General features: G+C 41.2%; 2 protein-coding genes across 9 annotated transcripts in view; one reads left to right on the forward strand and one right to left on the reverse strand.

Annotated features, from left to right (window-relative positions):
* USP34 (ubiquitin specific peptidase 34) overlaps positions 1-1,282 on the forward strand; it is a 231,535-nt gene extending 230,253 nt beyond the window's left edge. For all 7 annotated transcript variants that reach the window (XM_067704953.1, XM_067704955.1, XM_067704952.1 and 4 more), the window contains one exon: positions 47-1,282. In XM_067704953.1, the coding sequence (XP_067561054.1) occupies positions 47-654 (608 nt within the window). In that variant the 3' untranslated portion in view covers positions 655-1,282. The remainder of the gene's footprint in view (positions 1-46) is intronic.
* The window catches only part of LOC137206206 (activator of 90 kDa heat shock protein ATPase homolog 2), a 29,517-nt gene continuing 7,610 nt past the window's right edge, over positions 1,208-23,114 (reverse strand). Inside the window, exons 3-9 of one of the 2 annotated variants that reach the window (XM_067704958.1) lie at positions 7,253-7,338; positions 5,289-5,403; positions 4,127-4,215; positions 3,327-3,437; positions 2,813-2,914; positions 2,266-2,317; positions 1,208-2,124 (exon numbers count right to left, since the gene is read on the reverse strand). In XM_067704958.1, the coding sequence (XP_067561059.1) occupies positions 1,952-2,124; positions 2,266-2,317; positions 2,813-2,914; positions 3,327-3,437; positions 4,127-4,215; positions 5,289-5,403; positions 7,253-7,338 (728 nt within the window). In that variant the 3' untranslated portion in view covers positions 1,208-1,951. Of the gene's footprint in view, positions 2,125-2,265; positions 2,318-2,812; positions 2,915-3,326; positions 3,444-4,126; positions 4,216-5,288; positions 5,404-7,252; positions 7,339-23,114 lie in introns of both variants that reach the window. The other variant, XM_067704957.1, reaches the window with a different exon arrangement.

Raw genomic sequence — 23,114 nt, forward strand, 5'->3', positions numbered from 1 at the left:
TTAATGACTCCTTTCAGAGAATTTGTTTTGATGTTCCTTTTCACAGATGATGAAGGGGCAACTCCTGTTAAAAGAAGGCGCGTTAGCAGTGACGAGGAGCACACTGTAGACAGCTGCATCAGTGACGTGAAAACAGACACCAGGGAGGTCCTGACCCCAACTAGCACTTCAGACAATGAGACAAGAGACTCCTCAATTATCGACCCAGGAACTGAGCAAGATCTGCCTTCCCCTGAAAATAGTTCTGTTAAAGAATACCGAATGGAAGTTCCATCTTCGTTTTCAGAAGACACGTCAAATATCAGGTCACAGCATGCAGAAGAACAGTCCACCAACGTTAGATTTGAAGACTGTAAAGAATTCAAAGACCTCCACTGTTCCAAGGATTCTAACCTTGCTGAGGAAGAGTCCGAGTTCCCTTCGACTTCTCTCTCTGCAGTTCTGTCTGACTTAGCTGACTTGAGAAGCTGTGACAGTCAAGCTTTGCCCTCCCAGGACCCTGAGGCTGCTTTATCACTCAGTTGTGGCCATTCCAGAGGACTCTTTAGTCACATGCAGCAGCACGACATTTTAGATACCCTGTGTAGGACCATTGAATCTACAATCCATGTGGTCACGAGGATATCTGGCAAAGGAAACCAAGCTGCTTCTTGACATTAGATGTAGCATGTCTACTTTTAAGGTCACCCCTCACCCCCAATGCTGTTTGTATAAGTTTTGCTTATTTCTGTTTTTGTGCTTCAGTTCGTCCAGTGCTCTCTGCTTGAATGGCAAGATAGATTTATAGGCTTAATTCTTGGTCAGGCAGAACTTCAGATGAAACAATTTGCATCTTCAGTATACTTTCTAAAGGGCAATCAGATAATGAATATGTTTTATGTAATTAAGAGTTCACTGTAGTGGCTTTCATTTAATATGGCTGTCTGGGAGGAACAGGGTTCCCTGGCCCTGTACAATGTAATTTAAACTTAACAGCATTTTTACTGTGTATAATATGGTGTCCTCTGTGCCAGTTTTGTACCTTATAAGAGAGGCAGATTGCCTCCGATCGCTGTGGTTCTTATTATCAAAATTAAGTTTACTTGTATACGGAACAACCACAAGAAATTTGATTCTGTAAAGAATCCTCTTTAGCTGTGGCCTGGCAGTATATAAATGGTGCTTTATTTAACAGAATACCTGTGGAGGAAATAAAGCACACTTGATGTAAAAATAATTGTTTTATTTTTATTGACATGACTGATTGCTATTCTGTGCACTTAATTAAACTGATTGTGATGACTTTTTATTTGTTTACATACCTTGCTTCAAGTCTTCTCAGATGAAAGTAATGAGAAAACTGAATGGGGGAACATACACTTATCCATTATATTCTATTTCATTAGAAGCATAGTGGCAGTCCAAAAAGTACCTTTTTCCCATAGACTTTTCAATCCTCACCACCCTGAAGTGCGTAACTGCTGCAGGGAGAAGCATAACAATACAGCCAACTTGCCCTCACTTCAGCATGCTTCTAAATGCAGCATGCCACTGTTTCACTACCCAAGAAGAGCTACACACCTTAAAAACCCTTAAGTAAAATAAAGGAATAGTATTAACATGCCATTTATTTTTTGTCTTCCTGAACTAAAATTACAGCTAAAACAGCAAGCTTGCTAGGACGAGCTTTAGCTTGGGACACTTCAACTATCTGTACTCAGGGACTCAATCTATTCCCAGAGGAGCATCTATGGGAGGTAAAATACCTAATTTCACATTGCTTGCTTTTAACTCAGTGCAGAGTCTAGTCATATAAAGATTCAAACAATGCTTTCAAATGTAAGTTCATGGATTTCATTCAATATAAATTAAGAGTATTTGTTTTCTTTTTTTAAAGGAATGACAGAGGGAAGAGGTAAACGTTACACTTTTTCTGCTTACAAAATGTAATGCCCTTATAAAATCTTCTAACTCAACCATTTAGGGTGATCAGCTGCAGTAAACCTTGTATTTCTTCAAAATGCTGCTTCTGCCAACAGAATTTCATGTTCTCTTCTTCACAGACAGGAACTCCTTTACAGTCCAATTGTAATTCCGTCTGCCCTAGAGTAGGCACAAAATTCAGTGCAACTATTGCATAGTGTTCTGGAAGAAAAAAAGGAAAGCTTATTACTGCATTATGAAAAGAAAAATTTATCCATACAGTACCACTATTTGATTTTCATAGTTGGGGGGGGGGGAAACCGAGTGTTTTTGGACTTAAAACAAAAGGTGCTAATAACATACCTTCTGGCCAGTTCCTACATCTCCATTTCATGACGATCTTTTTATTTGTTAACTGAAAACAAAGGGGAAATTCCACTGAAAAAGCCCCTATGTACAAGAAGTAATCAGTGAACAACGTACACTCCCATCTTCCAGTTTATATGCCAGCACCATTGAGAATTCATTGTCCCTAGTGCCAAAAATGTAACGGCAGTAACATCAAGGACAGAAGCGTGACAACCAATGCAGAGCTGATGTCAACGGCAAGGCAACTGACATTTGGCAACACACACCCTAGTGGCAGAAACCTGAAACTTCTAGACCAAGAGTTGGGAGAAATTATACTTGTGTCTTCTAAAATCATAAACATTGCACAATTACTGTGAAACTAAAGCTTCAGCTTTTAGTATATATAACATTTATTTTCCCTGTAACCAACTTTATAAAGTGGTCAAGTTTCTGTGAACTCAGATAAAAACCAAAGCACATTTAAAAAAGGCATGAATAAAGCAATATTAACAGAAGTCAGTCCCAGCTTAACTTTCCTTTAACCTATAAGATTACTTACCAATTCTACATATTCACCAGTGATGTTCCCATCAAACATTTGGAATTTCCTTCCCTTTTCAGCTTCTAATACAGCAGGAGATTTGGAAAATTTTTGCACCAACTAACCAAGCAAAACATACAATAGACATGTTATTCTGGCATATGCTACCATGTTTTTAACCTAAATGTAAAGTACTAATATAAGCTACTGTGGTTTGTGTTCGTTTAACTGTGAATACATAGCTTTTGATTATAGCATTCTCTTTCTCTCCCTGTCTTTCAGAGGAAGAAAGCTCAGTAAATTGCTCCAAACCCCTCAATGCTGATAAATTCCCCCCAAATGCCCATCATTTACCCCCCTCAAATCTTTAGGATAACTTCCCTGCCTCAAGCTATCCTAAAGATTTCTAGATCTCTTCAATCAGAAAAACACGGCCATGCAGGAAACCATGAACCAGCTTCAGTTCTTAGTGGTGTAGGTGTATTTTCTCCCAATGTCAGCATTTCAGATCCTGGCTTGAGATGTGACTTACATCTTTCACAGTGAAGATTCTGTACAGCTGCTCAATAGCTGTGTCAAACAGTTCCGTCATGTGCAGTGCCACAGTAGGAATCCTTACGCCCAGCTCCACTGGAGAGGAGGCCTGAATCTCAAAAGAAAATATTCCAAAGCATAATTATTAGCATGACAAGAGATTCAAAAAATTCAGTCTTCCAGTCTTAGTAAAACACCAAAATGTCCCCAACACTATCCCTTCCACTAAAAGCCTTTTTAGCACCACCAATCCTACCTAGTCTTTATTTTGGAAACAGTTCAGTGCTCCTTAGCTCTGTTCCACTCCCAGGCTATGGCTTCACAGCCCAAATCCTACTTGGATATGTAAATATGACCCAGGGAGCATAAAGATAAGCAGGTGAAAGATACCAACCAGCACTTAAGGCCAAAGGGTGTCAATTCCCCATCACCAGATTCCAAGAACAGGATCTAAAACCTCCCAATCCTCCAAATGTCTGGAGAGAAGTTTCTTCCATCGTGGTATGTGACCTCAAAGTCACCTGCTGTTATTGTTGCCTACCGAAACAACACTGCCTTTACAACAGTCTTGAACTAAATTCAATATTTATCCCACAAAAAGGATCCCTTCCATCAAGGATGAAAGTCTCATTTCATCATTTCCCCCAAAATGGCAAGGGATGCAAGGGTGGATTAACTGGCCCATCTCAATATCCTTCATAGTTCTCCATCATCACAAGGCTGTTTAGAGCTTTGAAGCCCTCTCATTAAGCACTTCCTTTCTCCCCCTCCCTACATGTCTGCCACCAGAGATCATACCTGCAAGGTAGTCTCACTCAGTTTCCTTTTAACAGTCAATTCCTGGGTTGCCATAGCTTTGGTTGGTAAAATCATTCCCATTGTAAATTCTACAAAGAAAACGTATGAGAAATGTTTTAATAAAGAACTTTTTACTTTTCAGCACAAATACTAAGGCAGAAAACTGAAAATAAGATATAAGAATATAAAGGAACTGATATTTGTAAAAAGAATTCCTATAGTGTTTTGAGAATTTCAAGACCATTTTGTATTTTTTACATATAAAACTAATCATTAACCTGAGTTCCATGGCAACAAATGCCTTTTATCCTTTTCTTTTTATCAAATGCCTCACTTTTATCTAGTTCTTGATAAAATAGCATAATTTCCAAAGGTTGTTTTCCAAAAAGCTCCATTTTATACACCTAACTACTAATAGCTTTATGGCCTTCACTTACTGTCAAAGCCAGACACTTGGCTTATTGCTTCACTATCACTTCACAAAGCTTGGCCTCACAGTATTCAAGCCTGTGGGCCAGCAGCGTGTGTGATCTCGTAGGAAAAGTGTAAACCCCAAACCCATCTATGTCAATGCCTAGGTACTCAGCAGAGTCCAAGGATGAGGTGCAGACATACATGCCCTGCTGGCTATTTTACCTGGCAGGTAACTTCTCTAATTTAGGGAAGAAGACAATAACCTCAATTCCACACAGTGAAAGGATTAAATAAGTCTCAACTACACCTGTAATACCTGCAGTCACTTTCATTCACTCATTCAACAAAAATTAAGCACCTACTACATGCCAGGCATTGTGCTAGATGCTGGAGATATAGCAGTGAACAAGACAGGCTCCTTCCATGCTTCATGGAGCTTACAGTAGCAGAGAAGGCAGACATTAAACAAATAATTATAAAAACAACTGATAAAATAATTATCATTCCAGAAAACTCAACAATTCTGTAGGCAAAATGGTTCACGCTGTGTAAAATACTGATAATCACTAATTATGGTCTAACTCATAACTAGCTCTCAACCTCCAGACTACAATTTATCCTGCAGCATACAGAATTGTTTTCAGAGCTTTGGAAATCAGCCTAACCTGGGAATCCAGACCACAGTGCAGAGCATTATTTGGGTAAATGGAAAAGGGACCCTCTAGTTCACAAGGGATGCCTTCTTTACCCGTCTTAAGTGCCTTCAGGTAATCTCCAAGGGCTTCCCTGACCTTGGCGGTGCCTGCAGTTTTCATAAGATCCTTCAGTATATTCCCATCTCCTTTCTTTTTACTCACGTTCACCTACAAATCAGAAAAATACAAACCTAAGAAAAATCTGGTTTGACATAATCTTATAATACTGGGACATATGGATGAGGGAACTGTGATGGTGAGGAAAGGGAAAGAAGTGGATGTAAGAGACGTGACAGGTTTTCTTCATATAGTTTGAGAAGATGTAAGGGATTTTTAATCAAGGGTCCATTGACCTGGTTGGTGGCCAAATCTTGAACGGACTTCGTAGAATGTAAACCCCCCAATTTGCGTACGTTTTATGTATATATATATTATATCGATGATGTAGTCCATGGCTTTCACAGGGTCTAGAAATGCGCTGTCTAGTATGGTAGCCGCTTAGCCACATGTGGCTACTGAGCACTTGCAATGCGGCTGGTATGATGTGAGATGTGCTGTAAGTGTAAAATAATATACACCAGACTTTGAAGACTTAGTACCAAAAAAGAATGTAAAGTAACCTCATTAATAACTTTGATACTAATTACATGTTAAAATGATATTTTTACATTTTGGGTAAAATAAAAAATATTAAAACTAATTTCATCTGTTTCTTTTAAATTTTTTAACATGGCTGCTAGAAAATTTTAAGTTCCTTATGTGGCTTGCATTATATTTCTGTTGAACAGCGCTCATCTAGAACCCCAAAGCCAGTGTAATTAGGAAAACCAAGTTCCCAATACCCTGGTCTTGGGCTACATTTTTTTTGTCAGGGAGGAGAGTTGGGAAAGGGAGAGGAGGAGGGAGAGGAAAGAAAAGAGGGAAGGATGGAAGGAATGGACAGGAGGAGAGAGGGGGAGACAGGGAGAGGGAAGCGTCAAAATGCTGCTCTGGGGATGCCTCTGTAGTAGTCTCAGAAGGAAGAGGTGTTGGTTTGAAATATCTAGCGTCCCTGTGATTCGGTTGAGTTGGGCCTGCTCCCAGGCCCCAGTTCTAACCTGAAGAGTTTGTTCTGTAATACTATTGTACCACAGGCTGAATCTAAAAGACCAGTTTAATATGCTGCTGAAACACTTCTCAGCTGATGGATCTGAATACAGCAAAGTGAAATCACAGCCCGAGGGCAACAACCACACAGCTGAAGGTATGTCCGAGACAGCCCCACTTTTACAGCCTTTTATAACCTTTAAGAAAGGCAACTCATAGTGGCTCAACGTAACTTAGTTTTTATATCTTGAAGGCCTTCACACTGAATACGTTCACAGATCAAAAAAGACCCTGTATCAAACTATCTTCATTTGGCAAATACAGCTGCTGTACAAATGGTCTCGCCCCAAAACCAAGCTTTTGGCTGAAAGAGGGCACTAACTGTAAACCAAGCATGGGAGTTACACAGGCTTTATCTCCCAAGACAACCGGAAGAGCCAGTCAAAAGCAACACACACTAATTTACTAAAACACGTGGTATAACCAAGGGAGATCACAGCAAAAAGCTGAGAATTTTCACTATTGAAGGGAAAGAGCAACGATGCAGAGGAGAAGCAGCAAAATCACATTCACCAAGCTGTGCAAAATACCTGAGCACTTTCCAGTATGTACACTGTCATGTGTATCTGAAAGGTGAATTAACCCAGTGTCACAGATGAGGAGGCCACGGACGGTGCAGTCACCTGCCTGGGCCCGACTCCTGGTCCACAGGGGTCTAGGGCCTCCCCAGTGTGCTCTTCCTCCTGCACCACTCTCCCACCCCACGCTGCGCCCAGGTACAGCTATCCTCCTCGGCAAACGAGCCCTCACTGCTCACCAAAACTACCGCACAAGCACCACACAGTCCGATTAACAGTTTTTCAAATGCCCAACATGTCTAACAGAAACTTGATTTAAAAAAAAAAAAAAGAAACTCCATCAGATACCTCACCTCAGTGTCATCTACTTCATTTTCTTCAGACAGGTTGGGTATTTCAATCAACCCCTTGTGCTTCGCACCAGATTCTTTAATTATACCTAAAATGAGCAAAATACGTTCCTCAATTACAAAGTAACAGCCAGTTTACGTACACCTGCCCTGCCTAACTGAACGGCCCACCCTCCTCACAGGGCACCGCCACCGTGGGGACGAGGCAGGCCAAGCCTTCCCCACCACACACGCGCCCAAACCAACCCTGCTCCCCTGGCCTACATCACAGGTAAGCACCCTACGAAGGCAGGGGTAAGAACCTGGCAAGTGAAGTGCACACACGACCAGGGGCCACAGGGAAGCACGGGGCTGGAGTAAACGGCTCTGTTAACCAATGTTTCTTCTTTCATCCCCCAATATTCTTTACCAAGTTAAAGCAGGATAAAGGGCTGTCTTGAAGAGGAGTCACAACAGGAGGGACAGGAAGGCAAAAAGGGACAATGAGTTCTGATCACAGAAAGAGTGAGGGGAGGCAGGTGTGGCCTGGGGAAGTTTGTGTGGACTCTATGCAGCTGGTTTCTTTCAAGACCAGAGTGTTGACTTCAATGACGACATCAAGATGGTGACAGGTTATTCCCGACTTCAGTCCCCCTCACAAAAAAGACCAACTAGCTGCTATCCATGGACAAGACACCACTGTGAAAATTCCAAAACCCAGAGGTGAGGCTGAACACTCTCCTGGACCAGAGGCAGAAAAGGACTGCATTAGAAGGGTATGAGGAGTGGTTTAACACTCTGACCAAACTGCCCCTCCGCCAGGCCAACACAGAACCACACTGAGAGGGCCCCACTGCAGTTTTTCCAGTAGGAAAAGAGGGCAGAAGGTGGACATGCAGGTCCCCGGCACTGTTGGATGCTTCCTGGGAGGGCCACTGGGGTCTCGACTCATGGAGACCACTGGGAATCAGATAGGGATGGAGAAGGGGGGGGGGCAGGGCTTTCAGCAACCAGTGCTCAGATCTGGATGGGCCATGCTCCTGTTTGCAGCGGTGCATGAGCAGAACTCAGCTGGCAAATTCTGCCTGATCTGGGTCCCCAGGCAACAGGCCAAAGCCAGCTGTGGAGCCCATTCTACCGCCCTACAAATTCATAGCTCCACTCAACTGCTGAGTGTAGCTTCCCATCCAGGAAGCCCAACCAGAGAACGTGGGCAGCCTTGGAGCCCATCCAAACAGCCCCACTTGGGCAGGGAGCCAAGCCAGCAGCCCTGCCCAACTGTTGAGCATAGCCTCTGGCCCTGTGTAACCAAGGGGCCTGAACAGTGACCCGAAGCAGCCTCGGAACCCAGCCTACAGCCCTGCCCAACTGCTTAACACAGCTTGTGGCCTTGTCCAGACGAAGAGCCCAGCAGAGCCCCCACCCCGCAGAGAACAGTCTCTAGCCTCCCCACCTGCGGGATACAGCTGGAAGCCCCTCCTGACCAGACAGCGCAGCATGCAACCTTGTTCAACAGCTGAGCACACTCAGCACCCTACGGATGCTGAAGCCAGGCCTGCAGACCTGCCTGACTTCAAGGCACAATCTGTGTCCCCCACCTGGTCACAGAACACAGCCTGAGGCAAGGTCCTACCATGAAACCCTGCCTGCAGCCCTGCCTGAACACAGAGTCCAGCCAGCAGCACCACCTGGTCGGGGAGCATAGCCTGAGACCCCCCTCAACCTGCAGCAATGGCAGAGCCCAGTCCATAGCCCTGCCCAATCAGAGTCCAACCAGTGGCACCACCCTGCCAGGGAACACAGCCAGTGTTCCACAGACTGGAACCAAGGGTAACTGCAGAGCCCAGCTAATGGCCCCATGTAACCATGGAGCACAGCCAGCAACCCTGCCTAGTCAGGGAGCCCACTCAGCAGCCCTGCTTAAACATGGAGCCCAGTCGACTCACCCAACCACAAAGCCCAGCTACTGGGAATCCCCTATCCTGACCTCAGAGCACACTCAACTGGAGAGCCTGACAGCAAGCCCTGCCTGCCCATGGACACTACTAGTAGACACATCCAATAACCCAAGTTGAATGGTGAAGGTTTTTCCCTGCCAAAGCAAACCTGTAAAACATGGAAGAAGAGACCACTTACTTATACACACACATACCAGTGCAAGGAATCAAGGCTCAAGAAAAATCAGGTAAGCATGACACCACCAAAAGAATCAAATAAAGCTCTAACAACTGACGCAAAGAAATGGAGATGTATGAACTGTATGACCAGGAATTCAGAATAAACCTCTCAAAGAATGTAGTGAACTATAAGAACACACAGACAACTAAATGAAATTAGGAAAATAATGCATGAACAAAATAAGTTCAAAAAAGAAACAGAAATCATTAAAAAAAAACAAAGCCAGCAAAATTCCTGGAGCTAAAGAATACAATGACTATACTGAAGAATTCAATAGAGAGCTTCAACAGCTAACCTGACCTAATAGAAGTAAACAGTTAGTAAACTAGAAGATGGGTTATTTGAAATTGTCCAGTCAGAGAAACAAAAAAGAAAAAGTAATGAAAAAGAGTGAAGAAACAATATGGATCTCATGTGATACCATCAAATGAAATAACACATGCATTATGGAAGTCCCAGAAGGAGACGAGAAAGGGACAGAAAGTCTATTTAAAACAATAATGGTTGAAAACTTCCCAAACCTGAGAAGAGAAATGGACATCCAGATTCATAAGGCCCAAAGGACCTCCAAATAGGTTGAACTCAAAAAAGGCTGCACCAAGACACATTACAGTTAAATTGTCAAAAATCAAAAACAAAAAGAATTTTGAAAGCAGCAAGAGAAAAGCAACTCTTCACATACAAGGGAGCTTCATAAGGCTACAGGTGGATTTCTCAACAGAAACTTGACAGGCCAGCAGTGGGATGATATACTCAAAATACTGAAAGCAACAATATGTCATCCAAGAATACTATACCCAGCAAAGCTGTCCTTCAGAAGTAAAAGAGAGATAAGAGACTTGCCCAAACAAACAAAACCTGAGGGGGCTCAATGTCATTAAACCTGCCTTATAAGAAATGCTAAAGGACATTCTTCAAGCTGAAATAAAAGGATGCTAGTTAGCATCATAAAAACATATGAATGTGTAAAACTCACTGGTAATGGTAAATATACACAGTCAGATGATCTAATATTGCAATGGTGGTGTGTAATTCTCTTACAACTCTACATTAAAAGTTAAAAAACAAATGAATTTAAAATAACCATAACTATGAGAATTTGTTATTGGATACACAATGTAAAAATATGTAAACTGTAACATAATAACCTAAAATGTGAGGGGGGAAGAAGTATAAATTTCTGTATGCTATCAAATTTAAGTTATCAGTTTAAATAGGGTGTTATAAATATATTTTATATACACCTCAGGTTAACCACAAAGGAAAAACCACAAAAGATTATGATAAAGGAGTCAAAGCATACCAGCACAAAAAAGCAGCAAATGACTAAAGAGCTGGCAAGAGAGGAAGCAAAGAAGATAGGATCTACAAAACAGTTAGGAAAGAATTAATAAATGGCAATAGTAAGTCCTTACCTATCAATAGTTACTTTAAATATAAATGGATTAAATTCTCCAATCAAAAGGCACAGAATGCCTGACTAGATGGAAAAAAAAAACAAGATCCAACAACATGCTGCCTACAAGAGACTCATTTTAGCTTTAAGGATACACATAAACTGAGAGTAGAGGGATGGAAAAGATACTTCAAGGAAATATTAACCAAAAGAAAGTAGGAGTAGCTATACTTATATTAGACAAATAACACTTTAAGCTAAAAATGGTCAAAACAAACAAAGAAAGTCATTATATAATGCTAAAGGTGTCAATTCATCAAGATATAATAATTGTAAATATTTATGCACCTAATACTGCAGCACCTAAATATATAAAGCAATTACTTAGAAAACTTATAAGGAGAAATAAACAGCAATACAATAATAGCTGGGGACTTTAATGCCCTACTCTCAACAATGGATATATCATCCAGAGAGAAAACCAATAGGGAAATATCAGATCTGAACAACACTATACATGAAATAGACCTAACAAACATATACTGAACATTCCATCAAAGAGCAACAGAATGCATTTTTCTCAAGCACCCACAGAACATTTTCTAGGATAAATCATAAGTTAGGCCACAAAACAGGTCTCAACAAATTCAAAAAGATGGAAATTATAGTAAGCATCTTTTCCAACCACAAATGGTATTAAACTAGAAATCAGTAACAGAAAGAAAGCTGGAAAGTTCACAAATACATGGAAATTAAAATACTCCTGGGCTTCCCTGGTGGCACAGTGGTTGAGAGTCCGCCTGCCGATGCAGGGGACACGGGTTCCTGCCCCGGTCCGGGAAGATCCCACATGCCGCGGAGCGGCTGGGCCCGTGAGCCATGGCCACTGAGCCTGCGCGTCCGGAGCCTGTTGCTCCGCAACGGAAGAGGCCACAACAGTGAGAGGACCGCGTACCGCAAAAAAAAAAAGGGCTTCCCTGGTGGCGCAGTGGTTGAGAGTCCACCTGCTGATGCAGGGGACACAGGTTCATGCCCCGGTCCGGGAAGATCCCACATGCCGCGGAGCGGCTGGGCCTGTGAGCCATGGCCACTGAGCCTGCGCGTCCGGAGCCTATGCTCCGCAGTGGGAGAGGCCACAACAGTGAGAGGCCTGCGTTTCGTAAAAAGAAAAAATAAAAATACTCCGGAACCAATGGCTCAAAGAAATCAAAGGGAAAATTTAAAAATATCTTGGCACAAATAAAAACGTAAACACAAACACTTATGAGATGCAGCATAACCAGTTCTAAGAGGGAAGTTTGTAGCTATAAACTCATACAACGACAAAAAACAAGAAATATATAAAGAGCCTGACATTACACATCAAGGAACTAGAAAAAAAACAAACTAAGCCCAAAGTTAGCAGAAGAAAAGAGATAACCAGCAATCTACAGATTCAATGCAATACCTGTTAAAATTCCAATGGCGGACTTCTGGGAAGATGGCGGAAGAATAAGACGCGGAGATCACATTCCTCCCCACAGATACACCAGAAATACATCTACACGTGGAACAACTCCTACAGAACACCTACTGAACTCTGGCAGAAGACCTCAGACCTCCCAAAAGGCCAGAAACCCCCCACGTACCTGGTTAGGGCAAAGAAAAAAAATAAACACAGACAAAAGGATAGAGACGGGACCTGCACCAGCGGGAGGGAGCTGTGAAGGAGGAAAAGTGTCCACACACTAGGAAGCCCCTTCGCGGGCGGAGACTGCGGGTGGCGGAGTGGGGGAGCTTCAAAGCCACGGAGGAGAGCACAGCAACAGGGGTGCAGAGGGCAAAGTGGAGAGATTCCAGCACAGAGGATCAGGGCCGACCGGCACTCCCCAGCCGAGAGGCTTGTCTGCTCACCCGCCGGGGCAGGCGGCGCTGGGAGCTGAGGCTCCTGCCTCGGTCGGAGCGCCGGGAGAGGACTGGGGTTGGCGGCGTGAACACAGCCTGCAGGGCGTTAGTGCACCGCGGCTAGCCGGGAGGGAGTCCGGGGGGAAAAGTCTGGACCTGCCGAAGAGGCAAGAGACTTTTTCTTCCCTCTTTATTTCCTGGTGCGCGAGGAGAGGGGATTAAGAACGCTGCTTAAAGGAGCTCCAGAGACGGCGCGAGCCGCGGCTAAAAGTGCGGACCCCAGAGACAGACATGAGACGCTAAGGCCGCTGCTGCCGCCACCAAGAAGCCTGTGTGCGAGCACAGGTCACTATCCACACCCCTCTTCCGGGGAGCCTGTGCAGCCCGCCACTGCCAGGGTCCCGGGATCCAGGGACAACTCCCCCGGGAGAACGGCGCGCCTCAGGCTGGCAACGTCACGCTGGCCTCTGCCGCCGCAGGCCCGCCCCGCACTCCGTGACCCTCCCTCCCCCCGGCCTGAGTGAGCCAGAGCCTCCGAATCAGCGGCTCCTTTAACCCCGTCCTGTCTGAGCAAAGAACAGACGCCCTCCGGCAACCTACACGCACAGGCGGGGCCAAATCCAAAGCTGAGCCCCGGGAGCTGTGAGAACAAAGAAGAGAAAGGGAAATCTCTCCCAGCAGCCTCAGAAGCAGCGGATTAAAGCTCCACAATCAACTTGATGTACCCTGCATCTGTGGAATACATGAATAGACAAAGAATCATCGCAAATTAAGGAGCGGTGTGGATGAAAGGATCTTGGTGCTGCAGCCAGGAGTTAGTGCTGTGCCTCTGAGGTGGGAGAGCCAACTTCAGGACACTGGTCCACAAGAGGCCTCCCAGCTGCACATAATATCAAACAGCGAAAATCTCCCAGAGATCTCCATCTCAATGCCAGCACCCAGCTTCACTCAACGACCAGCAAGCTACAGTGCTGGACATCCTATGCCAAACAACTAGCAAGACAGGAACACAACCCCACCCATTAGCAGAGAGGCTGCCCAAAATCATAATAAGTCTACAGACACCCCAAAACACATCACCAGACGTGGACCTGCCCACCAGAAAGACAAGATCCAGCCTCATCCACCAGAACACAGGCACTAGTACCCTCCACCAGGAGGCCTACACAACCCACTGAACCAACCTTAGCCACTGGGGACAGACACTAAAAACAACAGGAACTACAAACCTTCAGCCTGCAAAAAGGAGACCCCAAACACAGTAAGATAAGCAAAATGAAAAGACAGAAAAACACACGGCAGATGAAGGAGCAAGATAAAAACCCACCAGACCTAACAAATGAAGAGGAAATAGGCAGTCTACCTGAAAAAGAATTCAGAGTAATGATAGTAAAGATGATCCAAAATCTTGGAAATAGAATAGACAAAATGCAAGAAACATTTAACAAGGACCTAGAAGAACAAAAGATGAAACAAACAATGATGAACAACACAATAAATGAAATGAAAAATACTCTAGATGGGATCAATAGCAGAATAACTGAGGCAGAAGAACGGATAAGTGACCTGGAAGATAAAATAGTGGAAATAACTACTGCAGAGCAGAATAAAGAAAAAAGAATGAAAAGAACTGAGGACAGTCGCAGAGACCTCTGGGACAACATTAAATGCACCAACATTCGAATTACAGGGGTTCCAGAAGAAGAAGAGAAAAAGAAAGGGACTGAGAAAATATTTGAAGAGATTATAGTTGAAAACTTCCCTAATATGGGAAAGGAAATAATCAAGTCCAGGAAGCACAGAGAGTCCCATACAGGATAAATCCAAGGAGAAATACGCCAAGACACATATTAATCAAACTGTCAAAAATTAAATACAAAGAAAAAATATTAAAAGCAGCAAGGGAAAAACAACAAATAACACACAAGGGAATCCCCATAAGGTTAACAGCTGATCTTTCAGCAGAAACTCTGCAAGCCAGAAGGGAGTGGCAGGACATATTGAAAGTGTTGAAGGAGAAAAACCTGCAACCAAGGTTACTCTACGCAGCAAGGATCCCATTCAGATTTGATGGAGAAATTAAAACCTTTACAGACAAGCAAAAGCTGAGAGAGTTCAGCACCACCAAACCAGCTTTACAACAACTGCTAAAGGAAATTCTCTAGGCAAGAAACACAAGAGAAGGAAAAGACCTACAATAACGAACCCAAAACAATTAAGAAAATGGGAATAGGAACATACATATCGATAATTACCTTAAATGTAAATGGACTAAATGCTCCCACCAAAAGACACAGATTGGCTGAATGGATACAAAAACAAGACGCATATATTTGCTGTCTACAAGAGACCCACTTCAGACCTAGAGACACATACAGACTGAAAGTAAGGGGATGGAAAAAGGTATTTCATGCAAATGGAAACCAAAAGAAAGCTGGAGTAGCAATTCTCATATCAGACAAAATAGACTTTAAAATAAAGGCTATTAGAAGAGACAAAGAAGGACACTACATAATGATCAAGGGATCAATCCAAGAAGAAGATATAACAATTGTAAATATTTATGCACCCAACATAGGAGCACCTCAATACATAAGGCAAATACTAACAGCCATAAAAGGGGAAATCGACAGTAACACATTCATAGTAGGGGACTTTAACATCCCACTTTCACCAATGGACAGATCATCCAAAATGAAAATAAATAAGGAAACACAATCTTTAAATGATACATTAAACAAGATGGACTTAATTGATATTTATAGGACATTCCATCCAAAAACAACAGAATACACATTTTTCTCAAGTGCTCATGGAACATTCTCCAAGATAGATCATATCTTGGGTCACAAATCAAGCCTTGGTAAATTTAAGAAAACTGAAATTGTATCAAGTATCTTTTCCGACCACAACGCTATGAGACTAGATATCAATTACAGGAAAAGATCTGTAAAAAATACAAACACATGGAGGCTAAACAATACACTACTTAATAACGAAGTGATCACTGAAGAAATCAAAGAGGAAATCAAAAAATACCTAGAAACAAATGACAATGGACACACGACGACTCAAAATCTATGGGATGCAGCAAAAGCAGTTCTAAGAGGGAAGTTTATAGCAATACAATCCTACCTTAAGAAACAGGAAACATCTCGAATAAACAACCTAACCTTGCACCTAAAGCAATTAAAGAAAGAAGAACAAAAAAACCCCAAAGTTAGCAGAAGGAAAGAAATCATAAAGATCAGATCAGAAATAAATGCAAAAGAAATGAAGGAAACAATAGCAAAGATCAATAAAACTAAAAGCTGGTTCTTTGAAAGGATAAACAAAATTGATAAACCATTAGCCAGACTCATCAAGAAAAAAAGGGAGAAGACTCAAATCAATAGAATTAGAAATGAAAAAGGAGAAGTAACAACTGACACTGCAGAAATACAAAAGATCATGAGAGATTACTACAAGCAACTCTATGCCAATAAGATGGACAACCTGGAAGAAATGGACAAATTCTTAGAAAGGTACAACCTGCCAAGACTGAATCAGGAAGAAGTAGAAAATATGAACAGACCAATCACAAGCACTGAAATTGAAACTGTGATTAAAAATCTTCCAACAAGCAAAAGCCCAGGACCAGATGGCTTCACAGGCAAATTATATCAAACATTTAGAGAAGAGCTATCACCTATCCTTCTCAAACTCTTCCAAAATATAGCAGAGGGAGGAACACTCCCCAACTCATTCTACGAGGCCACCATCACCCTGATACCAAAACCAGACAAGGATGTCACAAAGAAAGAAAACTACAGGCCAATATCACTGATGAACACAGATGCAAAAATCCTCAACAAAATACTAGCAAACAGAATCCAACAGCACATTAAACGGATCATACACCATGATCAAGTGGGGTTTATTCCAGGAATGCAAGGATTCTTCAATATACGCAAATCAATCAACGTGATACACCATATTAACAAACTGAAGAAGAAAAACCATATGATCATGTCAATAGATGCAGAGAAAGCTTTTGACAAAATTCAACACCCATTTATGATAAAAACCCTGCAGAAAGTCGGCATAGAGGGAACTTTCCTCAACATAATAAAGGCCATATATGACAAACCCACAGCCAACATCGTCCTCAATGGTGAAAAACTGAAAGCATTTCCACTAAGATCAGGAAGAAGACAAGGTTGCCCACTCTCACCACTCTTATTCAACATAGTTTTGGAAGTTTTAGCCACAGCAATCAGAGAAGAAAAGGAAATAAAAGGAATCCAAATCAGAAAAGAAGAAGTAAAGCTGTCACTCTTTGCAGATGACATGATACTATACATAGAGAATCCTAAAGATGCTACCAGAAAACTACTAGAGCTAATCAATGAATTTGGTAAAGTAGCAGGAGACAAAATTAATGCACATAAATCTCTGGCATTCCTATACACTAAGGATGAAAAATCTGAAAGTGAAATCAAGAAAACACTCCCATTTACCACTGCAACAAAAAGAATAAAATATCTAGGAATAAACCTACTTAAGGAGACAAAAGACCTGTATGCAGAAAATTATAAGACACTGATGAAAGAAATTAAAGATGATACAAATAGATGGAGAGATATACCATGTTCTTGGATTGGAAGAAGCAACACTGTGACAATGACTCTACTACCCAAAGCAATCTACAGATTCAATGCAATCCCTATCAAACTACCACTGGCATTTTTCACAGAACTAGAACAAAAAATTTCACAATTTGTATGGAAACACAAAAGACCCCGAATAGCCGAAGCGATCTTGAGAACGAAAAACGGAGATGGAGGAATCAGGCTTCCTGACTTCAGACTATACTACAAAGCTACAGTAATCAAGACAGTATGGTACTGGCACAAAAACAGAAATATAGATCAATGGAACAGGATAGAAAGCCCAGAGATAAACCCACGCACATATGGTCACCTTATCTTTGATAAAGGACGCAGGAATGTACAGTGGAGAAAGGACAGCCTCTTCAATAAGTGGTGCTGGGAAAACTGGAGAGGTACATGTAAAAGTATGAGATTAGATCACTCCCTAACACCATACACAAAAATAAGCTCAAAATGGATTGAAGACCTAAATGTAAGGCCAGAAACTATCAAACTCTTAGAGGAAAACATAGGCAGGACACTCTATGACATAAATCACAGCAAGGTCCTTTTTGACCCACCTCCTAGAGAAATGGAAATAAAAACAAAAATAAACAAATGGGACCTAATGAAACTTAAAATCTTTTGCACAGCAAAGGAAACCATAAACAAGACCAAAAGACAACCCTCAGAATGGGAGAAAATATTTGCAAATGAAGCAACTGACAAAGTATTAATCTCCAAAATTTACAAGCAGCTCATGCAGCTCAATAACAAAAAAACAAACAACCCAATCCAAAAATGGGCAGAAGACCTAAATAGACATTTCTCCAAAGAAGATATACAGATTGCCAACAAACACATGAAAGAATGCTCAACATCATTAATCATTAGGGAAATGCAAATCAAAACTACAATGAGATATCATCTCACACCAGTCAGAATGGCCATCATCAAAAAACCTAGAAACAATAAATGCTGGAGAGGGTGTGGAGAAAAGAGAACCCTCTTACACTGTTGGTGGGAATGTAAATTGATACAGCCACTGTGGAGAACAGTATGGAGGTTCCTTAAAAAACTGCAAATAGAACTACCCTATGACCCAGCAATCCCACTACTGGGCATATACCCTGAGAAAACCATAATTCAAAAAGAGTCATGTACCAAAATGTTCATTGCAGCTCTATTTACAATAGCCCAGAGATGGAAACAACCTAAGTGTCCATCATCGGATGAATGGATAAAGAAGATGTGGCACATATATACAATGGAATATTACTCAGCCATAAAAAGAAACGAAATTGAGCTATTTGTAATGAGGTGGATAGACCTAGAGTCTGTCATACAGAGTGAAGTAAGTCAGAAAGAGAGAGACAAATACTGTATGCTAACACATATATATGGAATTTGAGAAAAAAATGTCATGAAAAACCTAGGGATGAAACAGGAATAAAGACACAGACTTACTAGAGAATGGACTTGAGGCTATGGGGAGGGAGAAGGGTAAACTGTGACAAAGCGAGATAGAGGCATGGACATATATACACTACCAAACGTAAGGTAGATAGCTAGTGGGAAGCAGCCGCATAGCACGGGGAGATCAGCTCGGTGCTTTGTGACCGCCTGGAGGGGTTGGATAGGGAGGGTGGGAGGGAGGGAGACGCAAGCGGGAAGAGATATGGGAACATATGTATATATATAACTGATTCATTTTGTTGTGAAGCTGAAACTAACATACCATTGTAAAGCAATTATACTCCAATAAAGATGTTAAAATGAAAAAAAAAATTCCAATGGCATTTTTCACAGAAATAGAACAATCCTAAAATTTGTATGCAACCACAAAAGACCCCAAACAGCCTAAACAATCTTGAAAAAGAACAAAGCTGAAGGCATCATACTTCCTGATTTCAAACTATATTATAAAGATATAGTAATCAAAAGAGTATGGTATTGGCATAAAAAGCAGGTACACAGATCAATGGAAGAGAATAGAGAGCCCAAAAATAAACCCATGCATATGTGGTCAATTAAGCTTTGACAAAGGAGTCAAGAATATACAGTGAGGAAAGGACAGTCTCCTCAATAAATGATGTTGAGAAAACTGGCAGCCACAAGCAAAACAATGACACTGGACCACTATCTTACACCATACACAAAAAATTAACTCAAGGTGAACTAAAGACTTGAACCTAAGACCTGAAACCACAAAAGCCCTAGAAGAATACAAAAGTGATAAACTTTTGCACAATGCGATATCACCTCACACCTATTACAGTGTCTTTTATTAACAACTTATTGACCAGAGATGTATTAATATGTCTTTTGTTACCTGAACGTTATTGACCGGAGACGTATCAATACATTTTTAGAGAGTGATACAATTAACATCACCTTGAAAATTTGTTAGAACTTAAAATTGATCGAGGGTTCATTAATCAATTATGATTGTCGTTATCATTCACATTTTTCTCTGTTAGGTTTTTGTTCCAACCTTGTGTATATTATAAATGCAAGTTTATTACCGTAAAATTTTCAAAAATGACACATCGTGAAATTCTGAGTGAAGAATTTTTTGGTCAATTTTATGCAGATACTTTCTCTGACTGTCCGAGCAACATATATACTAGTGTCTCAGAAGATGATAATTCTTCAGAATATAGTTGATTCAGACGATGTGAATATTAGACTAACAAAAAGACAAAAAACCTTAGTGATTGATTCTGATATGGAAAGTGAAAACGAAACGGTGCTGGAGAATGCTCCTTTGCTTCTACAGAAGAGTGGATTGAAGACATTTCATGAAAATTAGAAGACTTTACAGGTGTGTCAGGTGTAACCACTGAATGTAATAACCCGAAACATAACAGAATTAATTTTGTTTTTTGGCAATAACTTTTTCGAGTTGGTCGCTTCTCAAACACACTTGTATCACCAACAGAATGAAAAATCATATAAAGAGTATGGTAAGGCTTTAAAATGGACTGATGTAAACAATAGTGACACGAAGAAGTTTCTTGGATTAATAATTTTGATGGGACAAATAAGAAAGTCACACTGGAAAGAATATTGGACTGATCCCTTACTTGAAACACCTGTCTTTCCAAAGATTCTGACGAGAATAAGGTTCAAACAAATAATGACAGCTCTTCACTTTAATAACTCAGAAACTCCACTTCCTACAGACAGAATTTCAAAAGTTAAACCTCTTTTAGATTATTTTCTACCAAAATTTCAATCGATCTATATACAAACAAGAGCTATCACTTGATAAGGCAATGATAAAAGTGGAGAGGACAACTCAAGATTCAAAACCTATAATCCCAGAAAACTTACAAAATATGGAATTTTGGTCAGGATGGTTAGCGAAAGTGAAACTGGATATATATGCTACCTTGAGATTTACACAGGTGAAGGAAAGAAACTACAACAATATTATCAGTCCTACAACCTTATCTTGGTTCACAGCACCATATGTACCAAGACAATTATTACAACAGTGTGTCCACATCTGAAACACTGTTGAAAAATAAAACCAGAGTTTGTGGGACTATAAGAGAGAATTGTGGTCTACCAAACCAATTAAAGGAGAAATCTAAAATCTACAGGAGGAGAAATGACATTCTTATGGAAGGGAGAAGTGATTCTTCTTATATGGAAAGACAAGAGGCTAGTCCGCATGGTGACAACTATTCATGATGCCTCCATAACATCTACAGGAAAGGAAGACAGGAGGACTGGCCATCAGAAAACTAAGCCCACTTGTATATTAGAGTATAATAAATATATGAGGGACTTCCCCAGTGGTACAGTGGATAAGACTCCGTGCTCCCAATGCAGGGGGCCCGGGTTCGATCCCTGGTCAGGGAACTAGATCCCACATGCATGCTGCAACTAAGAGTTCGCATGCCACAACTAAGGAGCCCTGGAGCCGCAACTAAGGAACCCGTCTGCCGCAACTGAGCCCACGTGCCGCAACTAAGGAGCTGGCAAGCTGCAACTAAGGAGCCCACCTGCTGCAACTAAAACCTGGTGCAACCAAATAAATATTTTAAAAAAATAGAATCATATCAAAAACAAAACAAAACACAACAAAAATGTATGAAAGGAGTTGATCGATCGATCGATCAATATCTGGCAAACTTCAATATCCTCCAGAAAACTCGAAAATGGTATAAGAAAGTGGGTTACTGTTTGAGTAATTACAGTTTATTCAACGCATTTAAAATTTACTGTAGCCTTAATGCACATAATAAAATGACTTAACAAGCAATTTTTGTTAGCAGTAGCTAGAGAATGGGTAACTGACCAGTCTGGTGAATGTAGTGGTAGTCCCACACCTGGTGCTTCTTGTGGCATTTCTAAAAGAGCCCCTCCACAAAGATCCACCTTGTTGACTATCAGGTAAAATAAAAGAACATATTCTATATGAAATAATACCCACAGGACTAATAAAAAATGACACCACAAAGTGTAGAATCTGATCTTCCAGGAGAAAGCACAGTGAAAAGTATATTTGTAATAGATGTTCTTTCCCCTGCACAGAGGTGCCTGCTTTACTGCCTATCACACTCTAACGAAATAATAGAATGCTTTAGTAAGACATGTACTAAGTTTCAAATAAATACATTAAATGAAAAAAAAGTTGTTGATATTTACTCAAACACAGGTGTTTCAATATTCACTTACATAACAAATTGCCAGCCACAGGCGTTAAGTTTCTGCAAAAATCCCCCCATCAGTAATGTGTTAAAAAGAGAAGAAATAATGAGTGTTGGCAAGGATGTGGAGAAAAAGAAATCCTTGTGCACTGCTGGTAGGAATGTAAACTGGTGCAACCACTATGGAAAACAGTATGAAGGTTCCTCCAAAAATTAAAAATAGAACTACCATATGATCCAGCAATTCCAGTTCTGGGTATATATCCAAAGGAAACAATAACACTAATTTGAAAAGATATATGCATCCACATGTTCACTGCAGCATTATTTACAATAGCTAAGACATGCAAGCAACCTAAGTGTCCGTCAGTGGAAGAACAGATAAAGAAAATGTAGTACATACACACAATGGAATATTATTTAGCTATAAAAAAGAAAAACACTCCTGCCAATTGTAGCAACCTGGATGGAACTTGAGGGCATTATGCTAAATAAAATAAGTCAGAAAGACAAATACTATTTGATCTCACTTATATGTGCAATCTAAAAGAAAAAAATAAAACGAAAAACCGAAGTTGGACTTCCCTGGTGGCACAGAGGTTAAGAATCCACCTGTAAATGCAGGGGACACGGGTTTGAGCCCTGGTCCTGGAAGATCCCACATGCTGCGGAACAACTAAGCATGTGCACCACAACTACTGAGCCTGCACTCTGGAGCCCGCGAGCCACAAGTACTGAGCCCGCGCACCACTACTACTGAAGCCTGCGCACCTAGAGCCAGTGCTCCACAACAAAGAGAAGCCACTGCAATGAGAAGTCTGCGCACCACAACAAAGAGTAGCCCCCACTTGCCACAACTAGAGAAAGCCCACATGCATTAACGAAAGACCCAATGCAGCCAAAAATTCATTTTAAAAAAAGAAGCAGCAATTAAAAATAAAATCCAAAGTCACAGATACAGAGAACAGATTAGTGGTTGCCAGAGACAGGGTGGTCGAATGGGTAAAATGGGTGAAAGTGGTCAAAAGTACAAATTTCCAGTTATAAAAATAAGTCATGGGGATGTAATACACAGTATGGTAATTATAATAATACTATATTGTATATTTGAAAGAAAGTAAACCTTAAAAATTCTC

This window comes from Pseudorca crassidens, chromosome 14 (genome assembly GCF_039906515.1).
Source record: "Pseudorca crassidens isolate mPseCra1 chromosome 14, mPseCra1.hap1, whole genome shotgun sequence".
Lineage (NCBI taxonomy): Eukaryota > Metazoa > Chordata > Mammalia > Artiodactyla > Delphinidae > Pseudorca > Pseudorca crassidens.